Here is a 20109-nt window from a genome sequence, read left to right as displayed (position 1 = left end):
TAACTCTTGAACCAATGAATGGATCATCTTCAAACTTTGCACAGGTGTTGGGTATGTGGAATGGAGGAAGTGATTCGATTTTGGTGAAAACCCACCTCGGGTAAGGGTGAGAGTGGGGGACCCCAAGTTTGGGGCCCATGATAAAGATAGGGTGTAAATTTTTCAAAGTGTCATTGGAGGCAAACGATGAGAGATAGACACAGGGTTACTTTTAATCACTAACAACAGGTCATATACGGGGATTCTATTGGCACCATTTCATTTGACCTTGGGTGACCTTGAAAGGTCAAGGTAAAGGTCACATGTATTTTGACTGCTTAAATCAGCCACATGGTGAGATAGGTACATGGTTACTGTTAACCACTAATAGGAAGTCATATATGAAGATTCTGTTGGCACGATAAAATGTGAACTTGAATGACCTTGAAAGGATAAACTGAAGGTCGATGAAATATTAAAGTTTTGAATATCTGAATCTACTGTTTCTTTTGGTAATAGTGCTATTATTAAGTCATAACACATCACTTTCACCCTAAGTGACTTTGACCCCAATTCAGCCCGCACGGACGAGGTGTTGTGACCTCGGGTCACTTTGCTCTAATTATTATTATTATTATGCTTTTGATTGGAGACATGAATGGCAAAGTTGGGAATGTATGAGTGGATGGAGTGGTTGGTCAGTGGGGTGTGCCAGCTGAAGTAGATGGGAATGGTAGTGCTTTGGTGGACATCTGTGCTGGTAGGGGGTTGGCAATAGCCAACATCTACCGTACTTTCGGCATAAGATGATCCACCGGTATACATGGAGAGTAATGAGGAAGATGGATGGGGAACTTGTTGAACGAAAGGCAATGTTAGACTACGTATGTGTGGATGAGCGAATGAGAAGACAAGTGTTGGATGCAAGAGTGTGGAGAGGGTGGGGGAATGGAGTCTCGGACCATCACCTAGTGATGGCCAAGGTAAAAGTGCAAAGAAAATGGTTGAGGAGACGAAAGGGAAGACAGGAGGAAACAGCTCCTGTGAGAAGAGTGGAGAATTTGCAAGATAGTGAGAAAGTGGCGAGTATAAGAGCATAGTGGTAGATTGGGAAGGTATGAGCTAGAGCAGATGGAAGGGGTGGAAGACGTATGTAAGATATTTACGGAAGAGATAGGCACAGCGTGTGAGGTGGTTTGTGGAGTGAGGAGGAGATGCAAGGGTGTGCAAGGGACAGCATGGTGGAATGATGAGGTGAAACGAGCTGTGGAACAATAGAAGAAGGCATATAGTGAATGGTTAGTGAGTAGAGGTAGGGAAGAAGATGAGAGAGAGAAGAGAGAGGTATATGTGAGCAAGAGAAGGGAAGTGAAGAGACTGGTGAAGGAGAGTAAGAAGAATGTGGATGATGAGTTTGGGAGAAATCTGAGTGTGAAATGGAGGGAGAGTAAGAAATTGTTTTGGAAGGAGGTAAAGAAAGTAAGGCAGTGTGAAAGAGGAAATAGTAGAGGAGTGAAAGATAGGAATAATAGATTGTTGGTGGAGAAGAGAGAGAACTTGAGGAGATGGAAGGAGCACTTTGAGGATTTGTTGAATGTAGAGAGTGGCAGCAGTGCGAGTATAAGTGATTGGGGAATGGCTGGGAGAAGAAGAGATGAGAGTAGGGAGGAAGAGATCAGTAGGGTGGAAGTAGTGGAAGCAATGAAGAAGATCAAGTTGGGAAAGGCCCCAGGAATTGATGGAGTGTGTGGTGAAATGCTGAGGTATGGAGGTGGAGTGGATATGGAAGTTGTGTAGATTGGCTTGGGAAGAGGGAAGGGTTCCAGAGGACTGGATATCAGGTATAATTGTTCCTTTATACAAAGGAAAATGGGAGAGAGAAGTGTGTGGTAACACACTGAGGTGGTTTGGCCACGTGGAGAGGATGGAGGGTGAAAGATTGACGAAGAGAGTGTATGTGAGTGAGGTGGAGGGTGGAAGAGGGAGGGGGAGACCGAGGATGAGATGGAGGGATGGGGTGGAGAGGTATATGAGAGAGGGGGGTGTGAGTTGGGAGCAGGGCAGTGAAATGGCGGGGGACAGGGCGACTTGGAGGCGATTTGTTTGTGGCCACCCCAAACGGGATTGAGGCGTCTGGCAATAGATAGATAGATAGATAGTATGACTGGTAAAATATATGGTAGAATACTCATTGATAAGGTCAGGCATATGACAGAGGAGCTAGTTAGAGAAGAACAAGGGGGATTTAGGAAGGGAAAAGGGTGTGTAGATCAGACATTTGTTCTAAGATGTTTAATGGAGAAATATCTAGAGAAGGGAAAGAAAGTGTATGCTGCCTTCATGGACTTGGAGAAAGCTTATGGCAGAACAGATAGACAAGGTATGTGGAAGGTATTAAGGATATATGGAGAGGATGGGAAATTGTTGAGTGCTTTGAAGAGTATGTACGAAGGAGCTAGGGCTACGGTGCGAGTGGATGGTGAGCTGAGTGAGTTCTTTGATCTCAATGTGGGACTGAAACAGGGTCGTGTGATGTCTCCATGGCTGTTTAATATATACATGGATGGGGTTGTAAAGGAGATGCAAGGTAGGGCAGTGGATGTCGGGGTGGCTCTAATGAATGAGGGTGAGATTTGGAAGATTGCGGTGTTGCTGTTTGCTGATGATACAGTATTGTTGACTGAAGATGAATGGGAGTTGCAAGGTTTGGTGAATGAATTTGGGATAGTGTGTAGGAGGAGGATGCTGAAAGTTAATGTAAACAAAAGTAAAGTTATGGTGTTTGAGAGGAATGAAGCCACAGAATGCACAGTGAGGATGGATGGTGAGGATATGGAGAATGTGAGTGCATTCAAGTACTTGGGTAGTGTGATGAGTAAGGATGGAACTTTTGGAGATGAAGTGCGTGAAAAGGTACAACAGGGAAGGAAGGTTGTTGGTTCACTGAAAGCAGTGATGAGAAATAGGGAGGGGAGTATGGAAGTTAAGAAGTCACTGCATGATAGTATGGAAGTTAAGAAGTCACTGCATGATAGTATTGTGATCCCCACCCTGACATATGGAAGCGAGGCGTGGACCTTGCAAGAGGGGAACAAGTCAAGAGTGAGAGCAGTGGAAATGAGCTACTTGAGAGGAGCATGTGGAGTGACATGGAGGGACAGGTTGACGAATGAAGAAGTGAAGGAACGTTGTGGGGTGGATGTGGATGTGGTTGAGAAGATTAGGAGAAACACTGAGGTGGTTTGGACACGTGGAGAGAATGGAGAATGAAAGACTGACTAAGAGGGTGTATGTAGGTGAGGTGGAGGGAGGGATAGGGAGGGGTAGACCGAGGATGAGGTGGAGAGATGGAGTTGAGAGGTATATGAGGGAGGGGGGGTTAGTTGGGAGGAGTGTAGTCAAATGGTGGGTGACAGAACGATTTGGAGGCGTTTTGTCTGCGGCCACCCTTTGCGGGATTAGGGCGTCGGGCTATAGATAGATAGATAGATTATTTCTATTATTATTATTATTATTATTGCTGTTGTTGTTGTCATTATTATTTAACGAGCTACTTTCTCTCTCTCTCTCTCTCTCTCTCTCTCTCTCTCTCTGAAAACCAAAGGTAGGATACAGTTTGACATGTAGTAACACTACAGTCAACTGAATATGCTTCCTTCTCTTAATTTCACACTCTCTGGGAATTGTGTGTGAAATACATCGTTAATGAAAGGCAACACAATGAGTCACTACAACACTTCGGTTTCCACATGCATCACTCTTCCTACAGACATCCTCTCCTTCTTCGTACATACCCTTCAAATCTAAGTGTGGCACTGGTTTGAAGCTCCAAGACAGCGGTGAGGGTGTTATCCTGTGGCAACACTTCCTCGCCTTCCCCGCTAACCACCACTTCGGCTCTCAGTTCACTCCATGCGTCGCTAAGCTTTCTTGTGTCGATTTCAACCTCCACTGCATCCTTGGTGTGAAGTGAGGTTAGTTTAGGTTAGGTCAGATAAGACTGGGATGTGTTAGCTTATGTTGGGTTGGGTTTGATTTAGTTAGCTTTCGTGTGTCAATTCTTTTTCATCTAAGTCCCAGAATGGAGTTAGCTTGGAAAAGGTTAGGTCTGATTGGGGTTGGGTTGGGTTAGATTAGATTAGTATCAAAGTCCCAAATGAGACCCTTCATATCTTAAAAATCTTACTGATCTCATTTTTTTTTTTTCCTAACACTTTCCTGCAATAACTGGGGGAAAATCAGCCGGTTTTGGCCCTTCCCGTATCTCCCAAGCCATGGGAAGGATCAGCTGTATGGGAATTCAGTAGGATGAATTATAGAATTATTTTATGCATGTGCAGGTACTTACGCACGTACGCACGTCGTATGTATGTTAGAATGTATCATATATACATACGTGTGTGTGTGTGTGTGTGTGTGTGTGTGTGTGTGTGTGTGTGTGTGTGGTGTGTGTGTGTGTGTATTTACTAGTTAGGATAGGTTGTGTTTTGGTTTTATTTTATTAAATTAGGTCTGCAAATGATGTCTGGGTGTGCTTAGCTAAAGTGGTATGTGTTCTGCAGTCCATCGGGCTTACAAAGACACATGCTTCACCATCCTCACCTCACCGTCTTTTCCAATGGGGTTAGAGAGATAACAGGCAAGTTCAGTCCTCCACCTAGGTCGTCCTGTATCCGCAAAATTACAGTTGTGCGTCGCTGGCAGGATGAGGGCCAGAGGGGGGTCAACTCTCACTGTCATAGTAGGCTGAAAAGATGGTTCGCCAGAGTTGGAGACCCTGATGCTGAGTTTGACGGTTTTATCTTCTCCTAACACCATCCTCTGACCATGACTGCGGGAGAAGAATGATCACCATTATCATTATCATGACTCTTTCTCCCACCGATATATGAATCCAGCAATCACTGAAAGAAAAGGTATTAACTGTGTCTCATTCTCTCCTACTACCATTCTCTGGCCAGATACATACGATAAGGCATGGAATACAAATGGAGAAGAAGAAGGCTTACTGTACACGATAAGGAAATAGACAGACAGGTGGACAAACTGATACAAATAGACAGGTGGACAGACAGAGAGACTGAGACAGACAAACAGAGATTGACAGACAGATAGATCAAGACAGGTAGATTGATCAGCAGACGGACCGATAAGACAGATAGATATATGGAAAGAGATACAGAGGGACAGATAGACACATAGACAAAGATAAATAGACAGACAGACAGAATAAAAGATGTATAGATGGACAGATAATGAATAGATAACTATATAAATAAATATAAATATATATATCATCATCATCATCAGCCGTTTGAGTATCCACTGCAGGACCGGCCTATCCCGAACGAAGTGGGGACGATACAGCCAATGTATCTCTACCAAGTGGCTTAGGCTGTCTGGTAGAGATTGTATGTAGGGTGATAAGTGCTTGTAAGTGTAACTGTAGTGTTGGAGTGGCTTTGGATGTGTGTGTAGTCTGTGAACTAAGTGTAATCGGGCGGCGCAAGCCGAATGGGTGCAAACATGCTTAAAGTAAGCGACACTGGATCAACCACAGCACCCACTGTGTCCACCAATGCAGTTCGTGGCCGGGTGAACACTCCCAAAGCTTACGAAGTATTACCCTGGCGGGGCGCTAACCATAGTTCACCCGTTTAGGAGACGCACACTCTACCACTGTACCACAGAGGCTCCATATATAGATAGATAGATGTATACATATAGATATATAGATAGACAGATAGATGTATAGATAGACAGATAGATAGATATACACATAGATAAATACAGTATATATATATATATATATATATATATATATATATATATATATATATATATTATATATATATACATAGATAGATAGATAGATAGATAGATTTATATATATATATATATATATATATATATATATATATATATATAAACACACACACACGGTGTAACGCGACGTATGACAAAAACTTACACCAATGATCTATCATGTAATTTTGAGTATATTTTGTTCTATAAACATATGCTCTCTGCGACCCCAGCTTATACTGTACTATACATTAAAATCCCATATCCTATCAGTACACACGAGTTTTAAGAAGAAACTTTACGTAGTCTATTGATTCTTTAACAAGTCATGCATTCATGCAATTCTTTTGCAAAAATCGACTGTAATTAAGGATTAATTTCGAATTTTATGGCTTGAAAGGGAGTAGGGAGGGAGGGAGGACAGGCTGGTGTGTTTGCCAGTTATGTAATATTTGGTTTGTAGGATGTTGCTACCAGCATTATCATAACACCCACAGCTCATTCAGTGAAAGAACATTACTGTACTGGGTGACTAGCATCACTTTAAATCAGGAGTAATATTATTATTCATAACAATTTTTCTGCTGCAAATAAACGTGGCACCATTTTTTTCATATGATGACGTGAGAACAGTGATACAGGATTGCCAATGTAACGCCTATGCAACTAGACATATTTTTTGCTTCTACTTGTAGCACTAACATGTGGCAACATGATATCTAACTACATTCTAGATATTTTTGCCATTTTTAGGTGATATTCTAAACATTTTATCGTATTTTCTAGCGATGTTTTGCAGTGTTTATTATCTAGCGACATTCTAGCAAGTTTTCAGGACTAAACTAGCGAGATTGCAAAGGACTTGGCAACCTTGCGTCCACACTCCACTGAGTCCACTGTAGAGATGGAAAACTCGATTCACTTTGGTGACTCGAGTTTTTATGAGTCAGTCACCGAAGAGAATCGGGTAGTTGAGTCACTCGATTCACCAAGTCAGTAGCCTGGCTGCAGCAACCGTTATTTCTGCCAGCCGACTAGCCGAGCAAGTCGGTGGTGGGTGAGAGAGCGTAGCTCGCTCGCTCAACACTCGGTTAATCATTGAATGTTGTCAACTCCCTCCTATTCATACTATGGACCTGATGCAAGAACATTTTAATTATCGGGGTAAAGAATGAAACACCTATATTACGTAAAAAAAAAAAAACTTTACTATTCCGTTAAACAAATTGAATAATGACATATTTAGAGCAAAAATAAACATAATCCATTAAACTGTGGCAGTTAAATTCTATCTTTCTATCTTTTGGCCGACGCCATTATCCTCGATGGGGTTACCAAAACTGAATCGTCTCTAAACCAACCTTAAACAAACTGAGACACTGAGAGGACTGCATTAAAAAAAAAGTTAAAAAACGTTAAGCCATTCTGAGGTGATGTAAATAGCTTTAAATTATTAGTAGGATAAAGAAAAACATTTAGATTGCTTAATAAATTATTATTTTATTGCTAGAATAAAACAGAAATGAAAAACACAGCGACCTGTTATGTTAAATCCTTTCCAATTCGTGAGTCACCAGTGACTCGGTGAGCCGGGCCTTGGCCGGGCCCCACCGCATCTGTCCGGGGTGGCCTGAGTCATGTATTACGAGTTCTGCGAAATCTTGTTTACACTCAATAATCGAAGCTGGAACACGCTGCCTGCAAGTGGTCCTGTGCTATGAGTGGTGATGTGTGCTCACACTACTGTTCATACCAAGCAGTGGTGTGAACACTGAGCAATACTTATACCGCGACCGGGTACTTCAAACTCGTGAGTGGTGAGCCGGGTCGGGCCCCGCCACATTTGCCCGGAGCGGCCTGAGTCAGTCGAGTTCTAAAGTTATGTCACTCGTGACACTCGTGTCCATAACTCGAGGCTGATACCCGCAGCCTGCCACGAGCTGAAGGTCTGGTCACTAGGTCAGTGAACAGCCAGTGATGGTGTGGTATGAGTGGTGGTGTGTCCTCATACCAGGCAGTGATATGAGCAGTGCACATACCACTCTCGAGTCTCAACCGAAATATAATGTTAGAATATAAACTAATACTAAGTGAACGAGTTAATGAAAACAATGACTCGATACACCCGATTCAGCGAAAGGAATCGTTCGATTTGAACGATTGACTCGCGAGTCTTACATCACTAGTCCACTGTCATTTGAACGGGAACATTTGCAGGGGAGGCACGCACTTCAAATACTGTTCACCGGGTTCAGCTTCACATGTTCATGAAACAGCATGCTATGTACGTACAGCAATGAAGAATATGCAGATATCGTGTATTTTTTTTACGGGTTCTGCGATGGTAATGCCAGTGCTGCAGAGAGGAACACAGGTGAAGATACCCAAGGAAAATTGTGATAAATAATATTCTTCCTGACTTAAAGTGAGGCTAATCTCCCTTTAGAATAACGTTTTTTTCACTGAATGAGCTGTGGGTGTTATGCTAATGCTGGTAGCAACATCCTACAAACCAAATATTACATAACTGGCAACAACACACCAGCCTGTCCTCCCTCCCTCTCTATCCCTTGCAAGCCATAAAATTCGAATTTAATCCTTAATTACAGTCGATTTGTGCAAAAGAATTGCATGAATGCATGACTTGTTGTTAAAGAATCAATAGACTACGTAAAGTTTCTTCTTAAAACTCGTGGGTACTGATAGGATATGGGATTTTCATGTATAGTACAGTATAAGTTAATAATACTCGTCTCCCGTCGCCCTGCGAAGCTCTCACCCAATGGTACATGCAAGAGACGAAGCTTTTACACAAAACTGCAGATTGCTGGGTACTGAGCTGGGGTCCAGAGAACATATGTTTATAGAACAAAATATACTCAAAATTACATGGTAGATCATTGGTGTAAGTTTTTGTCATACGTCGCGTTACACGCTGAATATATATATATATATATATATATATATATATATATATATATATATATAGATAGATATATAGATAGATGGATAGATATAGATATATAGATATATATAGATAGATATCTAGATATATATATATAGATAGATAGATATAGATAGATAGATATATAAAATATATATATATATATATAGATAGATGATAGATAGATATAGATATAGGTATATAGATAGATAGATAGATATAGATATATATAAATATATATATAGATAGATAAATATAGATATATATAGATACTTATATAGATATAGATATATATATAGATAGATATAGATATATATATATATATATAAATAGATAGATATAGATATACTGTATATATAGATATAGATAGATATAGATACAGATATAGATATAAGTAGATAGATAGATAGATAGATATAGATATATATATAGATATAGATATATATATAGATAGATATAGACAGATATATATTTATATATATATTTATATATATATAGATAATATATAGATAGATATAGATAGATATATAGTTTTATATATATATATATATAGATAGATATATTTTATATATATATATATATATATATATATATATATATATATATATATATAGAGAGAGATATAGATAGAGAGATATATATCTATATATATATATAGAGAGATATATATATATATATATATATATAGATATATATTTTATATATATATATATATATATATATATATATATATATATATATATATATATATATTAGATAGATAGATACACAGATAGACAGATATAGACAGATTGATAGATACTGTATATAGATAGATAGATATTATGAGAAAGAAGGAACCAAAGGCCACGAGCCCGCAATAACTTTCCTCCAAGGAAAAACAAAATACAAGAGAGAGCCAAATTCAAGATCCGTTCATTTCGAGACGCCTGGACACACTGCGTTTGAAAGACTGGAGATCATATGAAACAGGACACACAGACAAAGGGAGCAAGTTCCAGAGTTGACCTGTTACATAAATGAAGGACTGGGAGTAATGGTTAACTCTTCCATTAGAGAGCTGGACAGAAAAGGGATGAGAGTTTGCTGCTAGATGGGTGCTACGCGCCCGTCGTAGAGGTGAAGGAATGCATGCAGACAGTTCAGAGGAGCAGTGACCATTGAAGTAGCGATAGAAAAGAGATAAAGATGCAACAGTGCTGCAAAGAGACAGAGGTTGAAGGGAGTCAGTAAGAGGAAGAGAGTTAATTAGACGAATAGCCTTTGACTCCACCGTATTCAGAAGAGCTGTAAGTGGGAAACCTCCCCACACATGGGAGTTGTACTCCACACAGGGGCAGATAAAACCCGTGTATAGAGTCAATAATTGTGCAGGGGTAAAGAAGGAACGGAGTCGGCTTAGCACACCTAATCTCTTGGAAAAAGATTTTACAAGAGATGTAATATGATCTTTCCAAGACAAGTCCCGAGTAAATGAAGCCCCAAGCATGTTCAAGGATGATGCAGGATTAAGCTGAATATTATTAAACATTAGTGGGTACACCTGTGGAAGATTTTGTTGGGTTGATAGGTGTAAGAACTGAGTCTTTGATGCATTAAAAACAAGATTATTTTTACCCGTCAGAGATATGAGCCAAGTCAGATATTAGGTGTGCCATAGCCTCATCCCTTGTTTGTTGAAGTAACTGCTGAGATAGGTGTTGCGGGAACCAGATGGAAAGGTGAAGGGTGGAGTCATCAGCGTATGAGTGGATAGGGTTAGATGTACAGCTTAGAAGGTCATTGATGAATAAAAGGAAGAGAGTTGGTGATAGGACAGAGCCCTGAGGAATACCACTGTTGATAGATCTAGGAGAAGAATGATGGCTGTCTACAACAGCAGCTATAGAACAACCAGAAAGGAAGCTAGAGATGAAGGCACAGATAGAAGGATAGAAAAAGTAAGAGGGCAGTTTGGAAATTAAAGATTTATGCCAGGCTTGATCGAAAGCCTTTGAGATGTCAAGTGCAATGGCAAAGCTTTAGTGAAAGTCCCGAAAGGAGGATGACCAGGAGTCTGAAAGGTAGGTGAAAAGATCGCCAGTGGAACGTCCCTGACGGAACCCATACTGACAATCAGAAAGAAGGTTGTGATAGGAATGATGCTTTAAAATTTTTCTATTAAGAATTGACTCAAAAACTTTTGATAAACAGGATGTTTAACCAATTGGACGATAGTTAGAGGGTTGGGAATGGTCACCCTTCTTTGGGACTGGTTAAATGAGAGCAAACTTCCAGCAAGAAGGAAAGGTACAAGTTGATAGACAAAGGCGAAAGAGTTTGCCTAGGCAGGGTGTAAGGACAGAAGCACAGTGCTTGAGAACAACAGGAGGGACTCCATCAGGCCCATATGCCTTGTTAGTATTGACGCCTGTGATGGTAGAAAATACATCAGCTGAAGAAATTTTAATGTCAGCCATGGGGAAATCAGAGGGGTGAAGTGATGGAGGATCAGCACCGGAATCGTCTAAGGTGGAATTGGAGGAGAAAGTCTGACCAAAGAGATCTGCTTTATCAGTAGAAGAAATAGCTACAAAGACATCAGAGTAGAAAAGAGGAGGGAAAGAAGACGATGAGGTAAAGTTGTTAGAAAGGATTTGGGAAGGTGCCAGAAGGAGTGGAAAGAATTCGAGTTGGAGAGTTGAGAGCATTTAGTACGGATGAAATTATTTTTTGCAGAGCGAAGAACAGACTTTGCACGATTCCGGGAAGAAACGCATAAAAGATGTGATTCAGGGGTGGGTTGGCTCCTAGTCAAAGGTTATGAGAAAGGAATGTATGCTTCCATGCCCGAGAGAATAACTTCCGTGATGCACAAGGCACACTCAGATGGCTCCCGGCCAAGGAAGCAATGATCATTCCTGGGAAAATCAAAGAAGTTCTGCCTGAGGGCCTCCCAATCCACAGCTCCAAAGTGCCACAAATGATGTTTCTTTGGAGGGTCCACAGGCTGTACCTGAGCGATAGGACAGGTTAAGATGATAAGGTTGTGATCGGAGTAGCCCAATGGAGAGAAAAGATTAACAGTTTAAGCAGGATTAGTTGTAAAGAAGAGGTCAAGCATGTTGGAGCTCTCTCCAAGGCAGTCAGGGTTATGGGTAGGGTGCTGTACAAGCTGCTCTAGGTCATTAAGGATAGAAAAGGTGTAGCTTGTTCACCAGGTGGATCAGTGAAAGGAGAGGAGAGCCAAAGGTGGTGGTGAACATTGAAATCTCCTAGGATGGAGATTTCAGAGAAAGGAGAAAAGGATAGAATGTGTTCCACCATAGAAGTAAGATAGTTGAAGAATTTTTGATAGTCAGTTGAATTAGCCGATAAGTAAACAGCGCAGATATATTTAGTCAGAGAATGACAGGAAAGCCGAAGCCAGAGTGTACGGAATTCAGAAGAGTTGAGTTCAGGAACACGAAAGCAAGATAAGTCATTGCGTATATATACACAACAGCCACCTTTGGCTTTGAAATGAGTATAGAGAAATTAGGAGGATACAGAAAAGGGTTTGCTGTCAGTTGCCTCAGACAGCTGAGTCTCAGTTAGGAAAAGAAGGTGAGGTTTAGAGAAGGAGAGGTGGTGCTCAACAGAGCGAAAGTTAGAGGAAAGGCTGCGAATGTTGCAGAAATGAAGAAGTGAGTCAGACAGTGGTTCCAAGCAGCTCGAATCATCACCAGGAGAGGGGCGGAAGGTGGGGGCATTTATGGTTCCCCCCCCCTGGGAACTCCGACGCTGTGTGATTCCAAGCCATGATTATTTATTTTTAAATTTTGGAAAAGGAAGTGTAGTGTATACTGTGCATGTAGTCTGGTGTTGATAGTTAGAGAAACTTGTACTGGAGAGCATGCTGGCCTACTCTGTTATATATATATATATCATGCTGGCCTACTCTGTTATATATATATATATATATATATATATATATATATATATATATATCATGCTGGCCTACTCTGTTATATATATATATATATATATATATATATATATATCATGCTGGCCTACTCTGTTATATATATATATATATATATATATACACACACACACACACACACAAGCTGGTAGGTGATGATGGGCAGCTCTAAGCGGACCAAGCTTTGTCAGCGAATGGAAGTGAATTTTGACACTAAAAGTCATTTCTATATGAAGATACTCCAGTGAAACATTCCACCCAAGAATCATGGCCCTGGCTTGATAATCTTCGATGCCTTAGCATTTCACACGAGCAAAGTCGTAATTTTAGCACTTTTCATATTTTCTGCACTTGATAACTTCGACCCCTAACCTGGCAGATACAGGTCATGCATGTACGAAGCATACTTGTAGTACTCATTAATGTCTATAAGCATGCAAAGTTTCACTTTATTCTATCCAGCCACTGTGGAGCTAGGAAACTTGAAATTTGCAGAATGGCCCAGCAGAGGTACAACTTCTAGGTAGCGTTGCCAGCGACTGGTAAAGAGTTTCAACACTAAAAGTCATTTTATTTATGGAGGTACTCCAGTGCAATATTCCATCAAAGAATCATGACCCTGGCTTAATAATCTTCGGAGCCTTAGCATTTCATGCAAGCATAGTTGTGATTTTAGCTATTTTCACCGTTTTTGCATTTGATTGCCTTTGACCCCTGACCGGCCAATGTAGCACATAGGTGTACAATAGAAAGTTCTAGTACTAGTCAATGTTTATTAGCATGCAAAGTTTCATTCAATTTCATCAAGCCACTGAGGATCTAGGGGGACATTATTGAAAACCGGTACTGGTTGCTAGGGATGCTGAGGTCAATCATCTCAGGACTGCCATTCGAAAACTAGGGGAGAGAGAGGAAAACAAATGGCACACTTCCAATAGGGAATGACCTCAAGATTATGCCTTAAGAAGTCAGAGCTTTTTACGCCCATTAGTAATGTTTCTACAGCTTAAAATGTGAAAAGTACGAAAAAAGCGGGTTTTTGGCCGTTGCTAGACAACAATGTTGCCTAGCAACCAAAACCTTGTGGGCACAACTAGGTCACTGGCTGTTCATTGTGTCCGTGTTTGGTCAGAATCGGTTTAATTCTGAAGGGTAGAAGTGCCTGCCACAATTATACAAGAATACAAGAAAAAAGAAAAGAAAACGCGACTGACAATAAGGGCAGCATGGAGCTGGCCAATAGAGAGAGAGAGAGAGAGAGAAAGCAAAAACCGTAAAATTCCAAGATAATGGTCAAGCATAATGTATCCATAGAAATTTCATTTAAAGGACTGTTCAGTAGAAGGCTCTCTCCCCCACGTTCCCCACCTTCCAGACCCTCCGCCAATACCCCGTAGAAAGAAAGGGAGAGGAAAAGAGAAAACTACAGATAACTTACTCATAGGCAATGAAGTTCGCTGCTACAAATAAGTTTTCTTTGCATATCTCTGTCTCACATCCAGTCATTATTCTAACACGAGAGATGACTTCAGTTTCTGCTTCAGGGTCACCAATGGGTTGACCTGTGGGCATACCGAGAAAGGGCAGGTTAGATTGGGTTTAGTTGCTGTAGGTTAGACTGGGTTGGTTTAGGTAAAACTGGGTTTTGTGATGTTAGTTTAGGCTAGATTTGGTTACAGAAAAGTTATCGTGTGTGTGTGTGTGTGTGTGTGTGTGTGTGTGTGTGTGTGTGTGTGTGTGCTGCAGATATATTTCATTCTAGACTGGTAAGCTATTCATTTATAACACTGTTGGCAACATAGGATGGGGTATACCAATGAAAACAATGTTAAGAATTAAGTGAGGTACAGAGAAGCAAGAAAGGCTCCGAACCACTGCACTTTTTTTTTTTTTTACCTGAAACTAATGTACACCTGGGGAAAGTTCCGCGTTGTACACCTTCCTGACAGTTCGGACCTTTATGCGTGAGACAACCACTAGTGAAGCAGTAGCCAGACACTCAAATGTCTGGTACTACTGTGTGGGAGGGGAGAGGTTACGGGAGGAGGAAGACTGGAGGAGCTGATAGTTCCTACCCCTCCCTCTTCCATCCCCATCCTTCTCACACAGTTACCAGACATATGAATGTTGGCTACTGCTTCGCTCAACACTTGTCTCACATTTACTATTTCGAAGTGGTGAGCGAGTGTATAACGTGGAACTTTCCCCGGCTGTACGTATTTACCAAGTTTTTACTTTTTCCAAACTAAATTTATATGAAAAAATAGAGAAAGTATTTATTCACAGTACAAAGAAGAAACTGAGACTCTTAGTTGTTATGAACATGCCAAAGACATGTATGGTAGTTATTTCTGCAGGAAGCAGTTCACCTTGAAAAGACACACAGGAACCTTCGAAATGGGAAATTTTACAAATATGCAGTTTGGGGAAAGGTATGGTTTACTGTCACGGAGTCCATATGGCCCTAAACTCACTAAGTGAATCCATATGACCACATACTACCACCGATACTTATCAACCTACCTATCAACCTATCTGTTGTCAGACGCGTAATCTTGAAAGGGGTGACCACAAATGAATTGCGTACAAACCACCCTGTCCTTCACCCGCAGAATTCCCTCTTGCCAAAGCACATCACCCTTACTCGTATACAGTGCCTCTGCATGTCTAGAATTTTTAAAAAGTTTTCACCTAAACTGCACACAACCTGTAAATGTCACTATCCCTACCTATAATATTTGCACCCAGTATGGGCAACCTTGGGTACATGCTATCCCTCAAGCATAAACAAAGAATCATAAGCGACGAACCAAGTGGGATCAAAACAACACACGCCTGTCTTCAGCCTGGGTGACTCGGAACAGGTGGAGAAAAGCAAAGTGTATCAACTAAGTGGCAACCAATCATATATTTAGGGGAACTTACCCCAGATTACCCATTTAAAGTTATTATTTTTCAGTACTGTCCCCATTAACTCTTACAGTCGGGACAACTTTAGTGCTTTATTCCAGCTAATGGAATATAATTTTATTCAGCTGAGAATAAGTCATACGAGCCGTGAGTGTTAATACTGATTTCGTGACCGTTCTCAGTAGGCGACGATTTATTCTCGCCTTTTAAAAATCGCATGGCATTGGTTGGAGTATATTAAAACTATCTTGACCATGAGAAGACTAGTATTAACACTCAGGCTCCTACGACTCACTCTGATCTCAATTAAACTGTTGGGAGGTAGCTTCAGTAAAGTACAGTCAAGGAAAGTTCCACATTACCCACCTCCCGAAGCACTGGCGTGAACGGGTGAATGTGAAGCAGCAGCCAGATCTCATGTGTCTGGTAACTGTGAATGTGAAGGAGGGGGGGGCGGGGGATTGGGGGCAGAGGAGGGTTTGGTGATAGGCTGGGAATCTCATGTAAGTCTGCAATGTATGCCTTGGACGGTGTGTCTGATTTAATTTGTTAAGGATAGATGACAATATGACGCTAGCATTTTATTTAAAAATTTCGTTGATGTCTGTAGGGTTAATGTCATCAGTAAAGTGATGGAAGTTTGCTGGGTTCGGACAGATTTAAATGCTTCATTCCCTCTCGACTCATAAGACGTTTCCCCAGGAGATATTCGTAATGGTATAACATATATTAATATTTTGTTCTGACTCTAAAACAATGCCACTATATATATATATATATATATATATATATATATATATATATATATATATATATATATATATATATATATATATATGTTTAATTATTTACCCCCAGTCATTCCACTATAAACATCCGCCTGCAAACATTTCCAGTGTTTTTCTGGCCATTATTCATCTCGAACTTAGAATCTAGGGTAGTTTGTAATAATAATAATAATAAATATACTGTATTTATGAGCGACGAACAGATTTTTCGTTTTCCTTTAGACAGAATTACATGAGGAGTCATACATATAAACTCAGTCTCTGTAACTATCATTCCTATCGAACATAACAAAACGAAGGAAAAGAAGCACACCTATGACAGTAAACATGTATTATATATACAGTAATGTACAGTAGACAGACTCAGAACAGTGTGATACCATACAAACAACATACTACTTTTGCACTTTGAGAATACGTCGGACGCATTATCATTGGCTACTGATAGTGTAACGTGAGCAACTCTCCAAACCCTCCCACCCCCGGCCACCCTCTCTCCCACTCACAGTTACCAGACATGTAGGATCTGGCTGCTGCTTCGTGACTATTTTCGTTGACCACCAATGCTCCGAACAGTGGGTAACGCGGAACTTTCCCTGACTGTACTTGAGAGAGAGAGAGAGAGAGAGAGAGAGAGAGAGTTCAGCTTACTCTCCTACTCACCAATGAGAGGTTGTTCAGGATCTTCCGCAAGTTCGTAGCTGAGCTGTAGCAGGATTGGTTCATGTACTGAGGTGGTGATATCCTGAAAGTTAAGGTTTTACTGAATCGTCATCATAATCATCACTATTACTACCATTATTCAGTGATTATTATAAAAATGAAGAATTAACTGAAGAGAAAAGCGTAAAACGAAAACTTGTGAATAACTGTAGAAGTAAAGGGTAAGTGGCAGGAATGTATGAAGAAATTTGCAAAAACAAGCAACCTAGTGTGAAAATAGCAATTTAAAAAAAAATGCAGGACTGAGAAAATGTGACAAAGTAGCAGTGAATGAAAACTTTCCCAGTATTAAAAAAAAAAAAAAAAAAAAAAGGTGAGAAAATGAATGAGTGTGGAAAGTAGAAAAAAAAAAAACAGGAGTAAGAACGGAGAAAGTGTGAAATGCTTGAATGAGCCTAGAGAAAATCTAGAAACGCGGAGTGAGCGTGGGAAATATGTGAACATGTACGACTGAACTCATGCCTTTACACTTATGCCGACAGAATACTAAATTTATCTGTGGTAGTGGAGAGGCTGGTTGTAATGTTACGTGAATGTGGGGAAAAAGTGTCAAAAAATAAGGAATGGGCTGAGGACACGTGAAAATACAGGAGTGGGTGTAGAAATGAGTAATAATATAAGGAGAGGCGTAGACGAGCGTATAAATATAAGAATTATTGAGAAAAGGTGAAAATATCAGAACGAGTATGGTAAAATGTGAGAAAAGGGAGTGAATATGCAGTACTGAAGGTAAAAAAGTGTAGAAATGCGAAAAAATAGCTGTGGAAGAAATGTGAACATGTTGGAATATGCGTAGGTAGTAAGAAAAAATATATAAATGGGAAAACAAGGCAGAAAGAGTGCGAAACTGAAGAATGGGTGGAAAAAAAGTAAAATGTAGGATCAAACTCGGGCCCTCTGAAAAAACTGTTACATTGATGGAGTAGTCAAGGACTCGTAGTGAGAAAGTTTGTGATTGGTTGTGAAGGTACGTCAGTATGGAAAACTCATGTAAATGTCTGAGGGTGAAAGAAAGTATGAAAGTGCTGGGATTAAGTGAGACAAAAATATGAAAATCTAGGAGTACGACTGAAATATCTGTATAAGGGTAATACTGAGGGAGGAATAGTGTGACAGTTTAGAATGTGTGTTAAAAAGTGTGTAAATGTGAGTATAACTTTGGCGTGATTACTAAGCTTGGCGTCAATGGTATAACTACAACTGCTGCATCGAATTTGAGAGTGGTTGTCAAGTTGAGTGAGTGCAGGAAAAAGTGAAAATGCAGTAATGATCGCGGAGAGCGTATGAAACTAAAGGAGCGAGTAAGGAAAGTGTGAAGACGAACCTTGACGTCGATGGAATAGGGAATACATGTAAGGTTATCCACTCTGATGTTGGTTGCGAAGTTACGTGAGGTGGTCTTGGTATCACTGAACTGGATCCTTGATTTGACAGGGTCCAGAGTCAACGTCCCCTTGATGGCTGTTGAGTTAGGTTAGGTTAGGTTAAGTTTGGTTAGGTTACATTAGGTTATTAGTGTGTTCATACATAGGCAATATTTATTGCGGTGTTCACTTTTATCCCTTCGCTGCGGTTGATGCAACTGGTTATATTATTCAGTGCAATTCCATTATATTTCTTCAAATGAGAAAAAGCCCAACAGTCAGTGGCATCGAAAACTATCTCCGGAGTCCTTCGTCCAATGATGGCACATCCAGGACTTTTTACATGGGCTACACTAGGCAATTTTGTTCAGATTAAAGATCTACCAATCAAAGAGTTAAACTTAGTGTTCAGTGGTGTTCTCACACTTTCCCTTACCTCATGGTTTCCTATATTCTGCCATCCCTCTATAATTGTCCTAATGTCTCAACATTTGTCATTCCTCTGAAGGAGCTCCATGAAGAAACTGATCAGGAATAGTTTTGTCCCATATCGTGTTTTCATGCATTACGCTTATTATGTATGATAACATTAGTGTTACCATGTGATCGTAGAGAATGAATTTCAACCACCTGACTGCGGTTCACTTGAAAACCCACGAACCCAGGTTATCACTCAAAGCAGAACAATATCTGAATAATCAAGTTTTAAAGATGTATAATCTTATAATTTCATTTCGACAACGGCATGACTGTTGTTGAATATGGCTGTTCATAAGAAAGTAAAGCCTCAAAACTGTTTTTTTTTTTTATTACATGGAATGGATGAAGAAACTTTAAATGTATTCATAGGGAGTTTCTGGGTAGTGGAAGAATAATAAGCTTTAGATTAACGCCTATTAACTACGCAAGGGCCATAATGGTCGGCATCCAAATTATGCTAGGTCCCAATCCACCGCCACTACAACACACAACCATTAATTTACATTCCAGGTCCATATTCCAGTTCCTGGTACAAATAGGGAGATTAAAAAAAAGAAAAACAAAAAAAGAAAGACCTGGCGGAAATGATCTCATGGACGATCAAGGAATCGAACCTGGGACCTCCTTGAAACGGGGATGGTATGTTTCGGATTGCACAGTCAAGAAAATATGCTAGTCATATGGAGGAAGGTGACTAAAAGGGATGCTTCAGCATGGCGGACTGACATATCTACAAGGCTCCACTGCCAGGTTACATAATTATTTCTCTACTCACTCCCTATTCCCTGAAATTTGAATAGTTTTCAGAGCAAAGATAACTTCAACCCGTAGGCCACCGAGTTCTCGTACAGGTGAGCCTGGGGCCATAACAAGTACACGAAGCAACTGCAGTGCAAGGGCCCTATTAGCACAGAGATATGGTGATTCCAGTGTACAGCACCTGGCTTACGATATAAATGTACACGATGTACACAGGTGGATCCCTGATCCCATGATTTCTACGAGGTACTAGAGAGAGAGACACCTTGACGTGATGGTTCAGTATAACTGCCCGGTTATTCAAACTTTTTCATCCCCCTGCTCATCTCACGAAGGAAGTTTCTGGACTGCAGGAGAAGGGTAACTTCATCCTGATATCCTTTGGGTTCACACACAGATTGGCCTTGAGCCACA

At 40.5% G+C, this 20109-nt stretch overlaps 1 protein-coding gene across 1 annotated transcript in view; it reads right to left on the bottom strand.

Annotated features, from left to right (window-relative positions):
* Positions 1-14105: 14105 nt before the first annotated feature.
* The window catches only part of LOC145391462 (integrin alpha-PS3-like), a 38214-nt gene continuing 32210 nt past the window's right edge, over positions 14106-20109 (bottom strand). Inside the window, exons 11-13 of the mRNA XM_080266076.1 lie at positions 18417-18553; positions 17033-17114; positions 14106-14233 (exon numbers count right to left, since the gene is read on the bottom strand). Coding sequence (XP_080122202.1) covers positions 14106-14233; positions 17033-17114; positions 18417-18553 — 347 coding nt within the window. The remainder of the gene's footprint in view (positions 14234-17032; positions 17115-18416; positions 18554-20109) is intronic.

This window comes from Coenobita brevimanus, chromosome 18, assembly GCF_032717465.1.
Source record: "Coenobita brevimanus isolate Jiangsu-jjx chromosome 18, ASM3271746v2, whole genome shotgun sequence".
NCBI classification, from domain to species: Eukaryota; Metazoa; Arthropoda; class Malacostraca; order Decapoda; family Coenobitidae; genus Coenobita; species Coenobita brevimanus.
Note: the sequence above shows the minus strand (reverse complement) of the source record. Positions and strands in the feature narration are given on the sequence as shown.